The sequence below is a fragment of the Kogia breviceps genome, chromosome 12, assembly GCF_026419965.1.
Source record: "Kogia breviceps isolate mKogBre1 chromosome 12, mKogBre1 haplotype 1, whole genome shotgun sequence".
In the NCBI taxonomy this organism is placed as follows: Eukaryota; Metazoa; Chordata; class Mammalia; order Artiodactyla; family Physeteridae; genus Kogia; species Kogia breviceps.
The window spans coordinates 94,633,232-94,647,119 of NC_081321.1; the positions used below are offsets into that span (position 1 = coordinate 94,633,232).

General features: G+C 37.3%; 1 protein-coding gene across 1 annotated transcript in view; it reads right to left on the reverse strand.

The window, feature by feature from the left end:
* ENTHD1 (ENTH domain containing 1) overlaps positions 1-13,888 on the reverse strand; it is an 86,472-nt gene that overhangs the window by 44,305 nt on the left and 28,279 nt on the right. Inside the window, exon 3 of the mRNA XM_059081069.2 lies at positions 11,663-11,781. Coding sequence (XP_058937052.1) covers positions 11,663-11,781 — 119 coding nt within the window. The remainder of the gene's footprint in view (positions 1-11,662; positions 11,782-13,888) is intronic.

The window sequence follows — 13,888 nt, forward strand, 5'->3', positions numbered from 1 at the left end:
GGTATATCGAAACAATGGCATATTATTCAGCACTAAAAAGAAATGAGCTATCAAGTCATGAAAAGACATGGAGGAATCTTAAATGCATATTACTAAGTAAAAGAAGTCAATCTGAAAAGACTTCACACTGTATAATTCCAAGTATATGACTTCCTGGAAAAGGTAAAATTATGGAGAGTGTAAAAGAATCATTGGTTGCCAGGGGCTAGTGGGGAGGAAGGAGTGAAGAGGTGGAGCACAGAGGGTTTTTAGTGCAATGAAACTATTCTCTATATTATAATGGCAGATACATAACATTATACATTTGTCAAAATCTTTAGAATATACAACACCAGGAGTGAACCCTAATGTAAACTATGGTCTTTGGGTGATATTGAAGTGTTAATTTAGGTTCACTGATGATAACAAGTGTACCACTCTGATGAGGGATACTGATCGTGGGGTGTGGGGTGGGGATGGGGGTATATAGGGAAATCTCGGTACCTTCCTCCCAATTTTGCTGAACCTAAAACTGATCTAAATAATAGTCTGTTAAAATAAAAAGCCAAGGTGACATTTTATAAAGTCTTAGACTAGAGAAAGTCTTTTTAGAAATGACTTAATATCTAGAAGGTGTTAAAAAAAGGGCACATTTGACTACATTAAAATTAGATTTCTATAAGGCTGTGATATTGTGATCGTAGTAAGAAATATATATTTGGTCTTTGTCCGTGGTTCCTGGCACAGAACTCCTAAAATGCTTATAATTTCCTAAGTGGTAAAAGTACTAGGAGCATCTTTTGTTCTAACATTTGGTCTTTGACCCTGGTTCCTGACACAGAGCTCCTAAATCCCTTGGAATTTCCTGGGTGATTGGAAAGTCTTTTGTTCTAATGAGGTGGCTCTTGGTGGGCTCCTGGATAGCTTCAAGATGGGGACTGGTCACAAGAAAGATCAAGCCATGATTAGAAACATGAAACTTTCAGCCCCTAACCCTCACCCTCCAAGAAGGGAGAGGGGTTGGAGATTGAGTTAATGATCAATCATGCCTACATGATGAAGCCTCCATAAAAAATCCCCAGACTACAGGGTACAAAGAACTTCTGGGTTTCCCTCCCTGAGCACTGTAAGCTGTTCTAGCAAATGACTGAACCTAAGAAAAGGGTCACTGGAACACCGATTTACAGTGGTCAGCCAGAAGTACAGGTGACAACCTGGGACTTGCAATTGGTATCTGAAACAGAGGCGGGGAGAAGGAAGTCTTGTGGACTGAGCCCTTAACCTGTGGGATCTGACACTGTCTCCAGGCAGACAGTGTCAGAAATAACTTAAATTGTAGGACACCCAGCTGGTGTCAGAAAATTGCTTGAGGTGTGGAAAACCCATGTCTCTGGTGTTAGAAGTGAAATGTGGTAGCAGTATGACAGTAAAGAAGAAATACAGGAGGAATAATGTGTTTTTCCTTTACAAAGGCAAAAAAAAAAAAAAACCCATAAATAAAGTGAGAAATCAAACGAAAAACTAAAAATGAATAGATAAAGGACTAGATAATAGGCTAAATATTTAACAAATAGCTCTAGAAACTGATAAAGAAAAGGTGAGAAACCAAACAGAAAAATGAACAAAGGACACGAATAGAGTTAATAAATAAAAAGAAACCCAAATGCCCAATAAACACATGAACAGTAGTTCAATCTTATATACAATTAAGATAAAACAAATTAAAACAAAATTTTTCTACCTCAGACTGACAAAGAGGTAAAAATTTGATAATACTCAGTATTTGCAAAGATGAGGGGATACACATTTGGTGAATATAAATTGGTACAACTAAAGGGAGGACAATTTGGCAGTACTTTTCTTTTTTCTTTTTTTTGTGGTACGCGGGACTCTCGCTGTTGTGGTCCCTCCCGTTGCGGAGCACAGGCTCCGGACGCGCAGGCTCAGCGGCCATGGCTCACAGGCCCAGCCGCTCCGCGGCATGTGGGATCTTCCCGGACCGGGGCACGAACCCGTGTCCCCTGCATCAGCAGGCAGACTCTCAACCACTGCACCACCAGGGAAGCCCCTAATTGTCCATTTTTTGATGCTGCATTGGAAATCCCTGACAATTTTAAAGGAACACCACATACCCTTGACATGTTGGCCTCTGTCTCCACAAGTTCTCTACCTCCAGGCCTTCAAGCAGCAAGGGTGGTGCCCTCACTGCCCAGCAGTTTTCTTCAATACTAGCAATGTTCTAGTCTGCACCATCCAACATGGCAGCCTCCAGCCACATGTGACTGTTGAGCATTTGAAACGTGGCTAGTGTGCCTCAGAAACTAAAGTTTTCATTTCATTTTATTAATTTAAATTTAAATAGTCACATGTGTCTAGTAGCTACCTTAGGAAAGTTGTAATATTTGTGAACAGAAGGTTGATTATTGAGACTTCTATTAAGTGTGTGAATTAGTCCCCTGTTCTTTCTCTCCTTGTGTTTAAATCTTTTTTGAAAATTAATAATGGTGATAATGAAAAAAGAATACAGCACATCTATATGTACTAATATAGAAATATGTCTATAATATATAGTGAAAAAAGCGTATTTTGGAACAATTTACATCGAATGATTGCATTTATTATACAGAAAGATGAAGATATATTATTTAGTTAAAAGCATGTATATCGGGCTTCCCTGGTGGCGCAGTGGTTGAGAGTCCGCCTGCCGATGCAGGGGACACAAGTTCGTGCCCCGGTCCGGGAGGATCCCACGTGCCGCGGAGCGGCTGGGCTCGTGAGCCATGGCCGCTGAGCCTGCGCGTCCAGAGCCTGCGCTCCGTAACGGGAGGGGGCCACAGCAGTGAGAGGCCCGCGTACAGAAAGAAAAAAAAAAAAAAAAAAAAAAAAAGCATGTATATCTTGAATGAATGAGCAGTATATCTTGAATGAATACATTTAGGTAAAAAATGTATGGGCACAGAAAATTTCCCCCCCCAAAATTCATAAAAAACTTAGTAATAATTGCCTCTGAGGAAGGGAACTGAAAAGAGTATAGAGAAGTAAGAAGAAACTTTGTTTTTCACTCTTTACCCTTTTAAATTGTTTAAACTTTTTTCAACAAGTATTTTCTAACTTAAAAAGAATAAAAGCCCAAACATGAAAATAAAAGACTTTTAAGCACAAAGCAATGATGCAGAAAAGAGGCAAAAGGATGGTGAATTAACATAATTAGAATAAGTATAATTTCTATTTCTCTAACAGGTTTTATGAGCTCAAATTTTTGCAAATATAATAAATGGTGCTAATAGATTCAAGGATAAAAACTGTTTACTCTTCACCTAACAAATAATAAACAGAGGCAGTAAGACGTAAACAGTTATCTTCTGTCACTAGCGATTTAGTAACACACAACTACACTGAAGGCTTTTGTCAGATTTACTTTTGTGTGAACCAATTTATAGCATCCCTAACTGTTGCTATGGAAACAACTGAGACCAAAAAATCATAACCTCATTATTGAATCTCCTCAAGCAAGAAAAGAGGAAGGTCTTTTGAGCTGGTGAAAACCTACAAATAGTCTTATTAATTAGCAAATTTAAAAATAAAAATTCTGGACAGTACACAGAAAGAAAACTCATCCGAGTGTCATAAATTTAAAGGCTTTCCTTAGTTTTGACTGTATCAGAGGCAAATACTATTCTGCTTTTGAAAGCCCTATTCTGTTAAGAATTTTATTTACTGCTTTTAGATCATTTTCACATTTGTAGAAAGAGAATAGTTAAAGAAGTTTCCATTTAAAGTTTTTAAAAGATTTTTTAAGCACTCCTCATTTTGCCTAAGCACTCAGCGATATCATTTCTTTCTCATTCTGTATTAAAAACATGAGAATTTTAATGCAGATGCAGTACATTTGGCAACAACAATTACATTTACTATTCAACTTGGTAGGTTTTGTCTTCTGTTACAAAAGCAGACTACTGAAGAGGACATACTGGATTGAATCAAATGTTCATGACTAATAACAGTAATACTTGTCAGTAGGATGATGGAATAGTGTCCTGATACAGTAATGCTTTGAAAAAGTAAAATCTAGCTTTAAACTTCTTTTGAGATAAGGGTACCATTTTCTGCTCACAGATATAGATGTGAAATGATGTAAATCAATTACGGTGGGTTCTTCTAAAGTAAGAAAAAACAATAATAATGAGAATTTAAAGACTGATTTTTTTAAAAAAAACCACTAGGTGATATTTTATGTCTTTGTTACCCTCTAAAGCATATTAAGATTATTCAAGTCTATTCTCTTCTTTAAAAGCCATCAGGAGCAAATAAACTGATCACAGATTTTAAAATCATTTTGACTTAATGTCATACCTTTGAAAATAACCTATGTATTTTCAATGTGTGGACTATTATGCAATTAAGAAACAGTGAAATTTTAATTTTATGTACTTTTCTGAGCTGCTAGAAAATCTTGTAAATCCAAGACCTAGTTGGTTGGGGAAAAGGGCTGGGAACAGAAGGCCAAAAATAATTTCAACCGTCCCTCATAGGAACTGTGGCAGAACACTAAACAAAGCATTCTGAGCAGGAGGCCAAACAAGCCTCTATCACAGGAAAACAGGGGAAGGGAGCTAACACTGAGTGTCTAGTCTACTCATTCATTAATCTCACTTTTCATTAACAAGAATTCGGCAACTGAAGATTCAATAATGAATAAGACTAGAAAGGTCTCTAAAGTGCCTGAAAAGGAGCTTTCCTTTTAGTAGGAGAAACACACATAAAACAGAAGAATGAATCAATGAGATAATTCCATACAGTCTTGAGTGGAACAGGTTTCCAGTCAAGATGGTTCTATGTGTTCATATTTCAGGGATATGTGTTCTCCAAACACATAGTAATGAAAGAGAAGATACAAAGGTGAGAATTAAAGGTACAGTTGGCCTTCCCTGGTGGCGCAGTGGTCGAGAGTCCGCCTGCTGATACAGGGGACACGGGTTCGTGCCCCGGTCCGGGAAGATCCCACATGCCGCGGAGCAGCTGGGCCCGTGAGCCATGGCCGCTGAGCCTGCGCGTCCGGAGCCTGTGCTCTGCAACGGGAGAGGCCACAACGGTGAGAGGTCCGCAAAAAAAAAAAAAGAGTACAGTCATGCTAAAAGACAAGATGAACATCTTCATGGATGAGAGCACGAACACAAAACACATGATGGTAAGGAGGTTGAAGCTGTGGATCTTTGGGACTTTGGGTCCAGAAAAAGGCAGAGAAAACCAGGAGCTCAATTCCAGAGTGGTAAACACAGATTTAAAGTGACCATCCAAGATAGGAGTGCTGAATATGGGCTCACTGCTTGAAACTATGCCAGGCATTGAGCTTCACTACTTACAAAGGAAGCTGAAATAACCTGGCATCAGTCACAGCCCAGGACTATGGCTTCTAAAAGTAGTATACAAGCAGGTGAGAAGACACAAACTAAATTTCACTAGCAACTGAGCCACAGCATCCTTTGGTCTGGGGACCGGATCTGCAATATCTCTGACATGAGCAAAAGAAAGGAGCCCCAAGCTGCCCGGGTAGGTTCCGAATGTGCTACATAGTCCCAGGTGTCAGGAGGAGGCAAATGAAAAACTGTTAGGCAGGAAAGGTTAAGGACACTCAGAGAAAAAAAGATAAAAAACTTGAGTCATTCAAGGAGAGCTTACAAACCAGTTTTCCAAAACACAGAAAGAAAACTGAACCCACTCCTGACAAAATGAAACTAAGAAATCTAAAAAGCATATAAAACTAAGTATATTTAGTTCTCAAAAAGAAAATGGAAAGGATAGCATTAATTTAAAGAAATAAAAAAACAAGAAGCCAAAACAGGCAGAGATGAAATAAGTACAAATGAATATCCTGTAAAAAAGCAACACAATAGCTATCAAAATAAAACACTTAATGGACAGGGAAAATTCTAGAGTGGACAGAGGTGAAAGGAGAAGAAAATGAACTGGAAGATGGTTCTGATTAATTACCTAAAATGTAGCATGGAGACAAAATGAAACAAAAAACTACTTTTTTTTAAGTTTTTTTTAACATCTTTATTGGAATATAATTGCTTTAAAATGGTGTGTTAGTTTCTGCTTTATAACAAAGTGAGTCAGCTATATGCATACATATATCCCCATATCCCCTTCCTCTTGCATCTCCCTCCCTCCCACCCTCCCTATCCCACCCCTCTAGGTGGTCACAAAGCACCGAGCTGATCTCCCTGTGCTCTGCGGCTGCTTCCCACTAGCTATCAGTTTTACGTTTGGTAGTGTATATATGTCCCTGCCACTCTCTCACTTCGTCCCAGCTTCCCCTTCCCCCTCCCCATATCCTCAAGTCCATTCTCTAGTAGGTTGGCATCTTTATTCCCGTCCTGCCCCTAGGTTCTTCATGACCATTTTTTTTTCTTTTTCTTTCTTTCTTTTTTTTTTTTTTTTTACAAAAATCTACTTTTAAAAGCAGTTGTTGGGGACAGATGATTAATGATTACTAGACTTAACATGATGATTATTTCATAATGTATGCAAATGTCAAATCACTATGTAGTATACCTGAAATGAACATAATACTGCACATTAACTATATTTCAATAAAAAGTTTAATAGGGCTTCCCTGGTGGCGCAGTGGTTGAGAATCCGCCTGCCGATGCAGGGGACACGGGTTCGTGCCCCGGTCCGGGAAGATCCCACATACCGCAGAGCAGCTGGGCCCGTGAGCCATGGCCGCTGAGCCTGCGCGTCCGGAGCCTGCGCTCCGCAATGGGAGAGGCCACAGCAGTGAGAGGCCCGCGTACCACCAAAAAAAAAAAAAAAAAAAAAAAAAAAAAAAAAAAAGTTTAATAAAATAAAGCAGTTGAAAGACATAGAAAATGAGAGATTAAGTGGCCCAATATATACCTAAAAGAAATTAAGCAGAAAATAAAATGTCAAAGAAATAGAGAAAAAATATTATTTGAGGAGCTATGTATGCCAGAATTAAAGATGTGTGTTCTTATGTGAAAGTACAAATAGGAGTAAGTAGGTGCATGTCTGGGAAGGTCAGAGAACACTGAAGAACAGAGCAGGTTCCAGTTCTGATTCAGTGGCCCCCTCCCTCAGAATCAAGCTTGGAGATACTATAAAGGGACGACATCAAAATGAGAAGAATGTTTTGTTCTAATTCTGTGAAAAATGACGTTGGTAATTTGATAAGGATTGCATTGAATCTGTTGATTGCTTTGGGTAGTACAGTCATTTTCACAATATTGATTCTTCCAATCCAAGAACATGGTGTATCTCTCCATCTGTTTGTGTCATCTTTTATTTCTTTCATCAGTATCTTATAGTTTTCTGAGTATAGGTCTTTTGCCTCCTTAGGTAGGTTTATTCCTAGGTATATGGGAGGAAGATCTAAATAGACACTTCTCCAAAGAAGACATACAGATGGTTTAAAAGCACATGAAAAGCTGCTCAACATCACTAATTATTAGAGAAATGCAAATCAAAACTACAATGAGGTATCTCCTCACACTGGTCAGAATGACAATCATCAAAAATCTACAAACAATAAATGCTGGAGAGGGTGTGGAGAAAAGGGAACCCTCCTACGCTACAGTGTACTCCTACACTGGTACAGTCACCAGGAAGAACAGTATGGAGTTTCCTAAAAAAACTAAAACTAAAACCATATGATCCTGAAATCCCACTCCTGGGCATTTATCCAGAGAAAACCATAATTTGAAAAGATACATGTACCCCAATGTTCACTGCAGCACTGTTTACAATAGTCAGGACATGGAAGCAACCTAAATGTCTATCAACAGAGGAATGGATAAAGAAGATGTCGTACATATATACAGTACAATGGAATATTACTCAGCCATAAAAATGAACAAAATAATGCCATTTGCAGCAACATGGATGGACCTAAAGATTGTCATACTGAGTGAAGTCAGACAGAGGAAGGCAAATATCATATGAAATCACTTATATGTGGAATCTTAAAAAAAGGCTACAAATGAACTTATCTACAAAACAGAAATAGAGTTACAGATGTAGAAAATAAACTTATGGTTAACTGGGGGGTAAGGGGGGAAGGGTAAATTGGAAGACTGGGATTCACACACACACACACACACACACACACACACACACACACACTACTATATATGAAATAGATAATGAATAAGGACCTACTGTATAGCACAGGGAGCTCTACTCAATACTCTGTAATGGCCTATATGGGAAAAGAATCTAAAAAAGAGTTGGATACATGTATATGTATAACAGATTCACTTTGCTGTACACCTGAAACTAATACAACATTGTAAATCAACTATACCCCAATAAAATTTTTTTGTAAATGAGAAGAAAACCATGAGGGGCCGCAGGGGAGATGGCGTGGCTATTCTGAACTGGTATATTTGTGTGTGAGGGGGGTGAGGGTGTCCAGTTGGCTTTAGCCTGGGGCAGAAGGTGGCCTGTGCAATGGTTGAATAAAATAAGGACGGAGTTGGTGGAATTACTGCCCACTCACTGCCTTGGAAGCTGCCTGTGCACCTGCTGAGTCAGAGAGCTAAACTCGGGAGGGAGTGCTTCCGGTGAGTGCAGAAGCCCTGAGGAGGTAAGAACACTCAGTGGGGACTGACTAGGTAGGCTTGAGAAGATGCCTCTTCACACTTCCTTTTCCAATCTCCCAGGGCAGGTGGTTTACAATTTAAGGAGTGTCTCCCTCTAAAGCTGCTTCTTCTTGGGGCGCTAAGGATAAAGATCTAATTTGAGCCCTTGAGCCTCAGAGTGCGGAATGATTAACTCTGGTATTCTTGGAGGGAGCCGGGAGGGGAGAGATGTGCTCTCCACCGTAGAATCCACTTCCCCTACATTCCACTTAAGCTGATAGGGCTGCTACAGACTAAGGTCCGACCTCTAGCAATCCTAGACAGACCAGCCATAACCCCAAGGGGTAATCAGTCATTTGAGGATCAAAACTATTTAAAAAAAACTGAATTACAGGTTTCTCCAGAAGCGCAGATATTAGAAAAGATGGACCAAGAATTTAAAATAAACAATACACATACTAAAATAAATAAGGAAAGGGATAAGCAATATGAAACAGGAGGAAACACAATAAAAAGAATGAAATAGAAATATTAAATATCAAATGTAAAAATAGAATGTTGAAATAGAGAACACAGATGGGATAAACAGTGGAATAAACATAGCTGAGAACAAATTATTAAACTGAAAGATCAGTCTGAGAAACTCTAGAGGAAGAGAAAAGAAAACAATAAATAGGAACTATAAAGAAAAGTTAAGAGATATGAAGACAGAAAGAGAATTACTAATATCCAGAGAAGGAGAGCCCAGATAAGAAAGAGAAAAAATGAAAATAAAGTAAGAAATATCTGAACCAGAGGTAACTGTCTCAGAATTAAATAAAGATGAAAGACTTCCCACTGGAAAGTCTCATTGGGTGACAAAGAAGAGAGAGAAGGAAAATCACACTTAAGCATATTAGAGTAAAATTTAAGTCTTTTCAACAATGGTGTTGAAACAATTGGATATCTGTAGGGAAAAGAAATATTTTTTTTTAAACCTCAACCTATACTTCACACCTTATACAAAAATTAAATCAAAATAGATCACAGACCTAAATGTAAAGCATGAAACTATAAAGCTTTTAGGAGAAAATCTATACAACCTTGGGTTAGACAAAGAGTTCTTAGCTATGACACCAAAAGCATGATCCACAAAATAAAAAATTGATAAATTGGACTTCACCAAAATTTAAAATTGTTGCTCTGTTAAGATACTGTTAAAAAGAAAAGACAAGCCACAGACTGGAAGAAAATATATGCAGGTCACCTCTCTGACAAAGGCCTTGAATCCAGAATAAATGAAGAACTCTCAAAACTCAATGGTAAAAAACACCTAATTAGAAAATGGGCAAAAAATATGAATATATATATTTAACCAAAGAGAAGTTATGATGGCACAAATAAGCACATAAAAAGATGTTCAATATCATTAGCCATTTGGGAAACACAAATTAAAACCACAATGAGATCTCACCAGAAACCTAGTAGAATAACTAAAATAAAAATAGTGGTAATACCAAAAGTGTGTGAGGATGCAGAGAAACTGGATCTCTCATACACTGCTGGGGGACGTAAGATGGTACAGCCACACTGGAAAACCATTTGACAGTTTCTTAAAAAACTTAGTATGCACTTACCATGCAATCCAGCAAGCACACTCTTAGACATTTATCCCAGATATATGAAAACTTCACATACAAAAACCTGTACACAAATGTTTGCAGCAGCTTTCATAAACAGCCCCAAACTGGAAAATCTCAACTATCCTTCAGTGGGTGAATGGTTGAATAAACTCTGGTACATCTATACTATGGGATGCTACTTAACAATAAAAAGGCATGAATTATTGATTCATGCAACAACCTGAGTGGATCTCAAGAGCATTATGCTGAGTGAAAAAAAAAGTCTATCTCAAAAAGTTACGTATAGTCTGAGTCCATTTACACAACATTCTAGAAATAACAAAACAATAGAGGTGGAGAAAAGATTAGTGGTTGCCCGTATATGGGGTTGGGAAGAGTGGGATGGGGTGAATAGCATGAGGAACTTCTTTTGTGGTGATAGAACAGTTCTTCTGTATCTTGATTTTGGTGCTGGTTATAGGTATCTATACTTAGAATGAAATTACACAGAACACATACACACACAATGCAGGTTAAAAAAATGAATACTGAATTGAAAATTTGAAAACTGAATAAGGTCTGTAGTCTAGTTAGCATAACATGCCAACGTTTATTTCCTGATTTTGATATTGTACTACAGCTATATAGAAGTCAACACAGGGGAAAGCTGGGTGAAGGGTACATGGGACTCTGTACTGTTTCTGCAACATCCTCTAAGTCTATAATTATTTCGCAATAAAAACCTTTTTTAAATGTGTAGAGAAGGATGGACTGTTCAAAAAATTAAATATTGCTTATCCACAGGAGGACAAATAAGATAAGATCCCTATCTTACAGTATATAGTAAAATTCTAGAGGGTATAAAATTTGAACACTGGAAGAAAAAATAAGACCTTTATTATATTAGGATTAAAAAAAAGAATTTCTTTTTTTTTTTGGTACGCGGGCCTCTCACTGCTGTGGCCTCTCCCGTTGTGCAGCACAGGCTCCGGACGCGCAGGCTCAGCAGCCATGGCTCATGGGCCCAGCCGCTCCGCGGCATGTGGGACCCTCCCAGACCGGAGCATGAACCTGCATCCCCTGCATCAGCAGGTGGACTCTCAACCATTGTGCCACCAGGGAAGCCCCAAAAGCATTTCTTAAATAAGATTTTTAAAAGCATGAACTATAAAGGAAAACTTTAATTTAACCTTATTCTTATTTAAAATTCTGTATAACAGAAGACATCAAAAACAAAGTTAAAAGACACGCGCAGTTTCTCTTAGAACACACGAAGCTGGAAAAAGCAAGAAAACAAATTCTCCCATAGGGCCTCCAGAAAGGAATACAGCCCTGCAGACACCTTGATTCCGGGACAATGAGACCTGGGTCAGACTTCTAACACGTAGAACTCTAAAATACTACATTTGTGTTGATTTAAGGCACTAAGTTTGTGGTAATTTGTTAAAGCAGCAATAGGAAACTACTATAATGACTTACCTCTGTTGATTTCCAAGCATTAACCTTGAGGGGTAGTGTTTCCTGGGACAACACAGTTCTGCTAGGCAACTGAATGTCTTGACACTGCTCTTGTTTCAATCCTGCCTTGGAAGTGTTTTCTGTCAACAACATAAAGCTAAGATTTTACTTTGACAGAAAATAGTAATGTTTTCACATTAGCTCACAATTTTTAAGTTAATCACTTCTGAAGATCCATTTTGTCTACAAAATATACATCATGTGCCAATGGTTACCTATGAATATTAATCATTTAATATATCCCTTTATCATAATTGACAAGTTCAGACAGATTTTTAAAATACAAATTCAATTCTAGCCCTTTCTCCCATCAATGATTCAATTTTAAGTTTTATTATTTGAAACATTTTTTAAAATAAAGTATAATATAGTGTAGAAAATAGAGTCTGAAAGTGAAAATTACTCAAATGAAATTTTAGCAAAGCAGGAATGACAATTATAATTATTCTAATAATATTTAAAAGAATTTTATTACTGCAGTGTGAATTTCATGTGTTCTAGGCAAAATTAGTCAGAAATGTATAGATTATTTTATAAAAGGAAACTTTTAAACAAAATTTTAAAATTTTAACAAAAAAGAAATGCCAATGAAGATAAGCTGATATATCTGTTTATATATTTTTGCTGAATTTAATGTTTTTGTAGTCTTAATATCACTTTCCTTCCTATGTTAATTACTATGTAAACAAAAGTATTAGCAACAACTATATTTCAGCATATTATTGGGGACAACAAAAAGCATAAGAAATCTATCTTCAAACTGGTATATGCACACCTCTGGGGGTACTTGAAGACTTCCCAAGTCTAAGTACATAGATAGCTTTAAAAGACTCAATTTCCAGATGCACAAGTTCTGTATATTCTTACCAAAAACTGATCTGCCTGAGAATGCAACTGTGTAGAAGCATCTGGCTGGTTCTTTCCCCTTTCCCTTTCATAATCAATTTTCTCCCACTTTACAAAGAAAGACATTTTCTTTATCCATATTATTATGGTGCATCTTCCCTTAAGATACAAGCATAACTGTCTCTAAGGCACCAAACAATGGCAAAAAAGACTGGTATAGGGAAGTTTCCTTTAATCAAGGCATGAAAAACCCAAGGTAGAGCTTCAAAGTTTGTCCTGTCTTATACGTATTTCTTTTAATTGCAAAGCATGGCACAAGTAACAGTTCTTTTGGTCCACACCAGAATGTGTGGTACTCAGATATATCATGGTGTGGAGGAGCAGGACAGTTGATAAGTTTCATCTAATGTCCTTGTGCTTTCCAACCCCCAGTACTGTCGAAGAATGCATCATTCCTGAGGAAGAGTCCCATGACAGAAGAGCAGAGAAAGCATCAGAGGCAGGGGCACCTTATTTCACCAACGCAACATACTTAGGGCAAGGCTTCATGCCTTAGCTATTTATCTTAAGAAAACTGAGGAGTGTGAATACAACCAGAGTGATGTCTGGTTACATGTTTATTTAAATAAAGTTAGATGTTTTCTAAAAGAAACTTTAAATCTGATTCTACTGGTTGCTTTCAGAATGAGGGCCGACTTTGACAACTAGGTAAATATGGTAAATATTCTCCAATAATTGAATGAAACAAATCTGCAGTTCTGAAGACGTGATGAAAATTCATTTAAAGCATATGATACAATAAAAACATTTTCTAAAAAATTTTGTATTGACGGGTACACTGCATTTAGTGTTTTTATTTTTCCCACACACTCTGAGTATATTGGGTTAAATTAAAATGTAACCAGAATAATTAATAGTCATTTGATACATTTTAGCAAAAAGGTTTTTGGTATTATTTCCAGAAATTGAGAACTTAAATTGCTCCCAATGACTGTTTAACAAATCTTTTTCTAAGTGGGGTGTTTCCAATCCTTTGCTTTCAACAACATTAAAGAAAGATCTAATCAAGTTAACAGTTGACAAGAGATGAAAAACATTTTTATAATAAATCACTATATAATTTTTGGCATATTATTTGGAAAGAATTCATAAAATTGATTGACACTGCAATAATAAAACACCTTCTATTCCCCACCCAATTTTAGGTGAACAAATCTTCTCAGCATTTACATCTCTAAAAATGTAAAACAGAAACAGAATTTATGCTGAACCCTGTATATTTCAAGCAATAAGTAATATTCATATATGGGTAAATGAACAGTTCCATGTAGCTCATAAAAA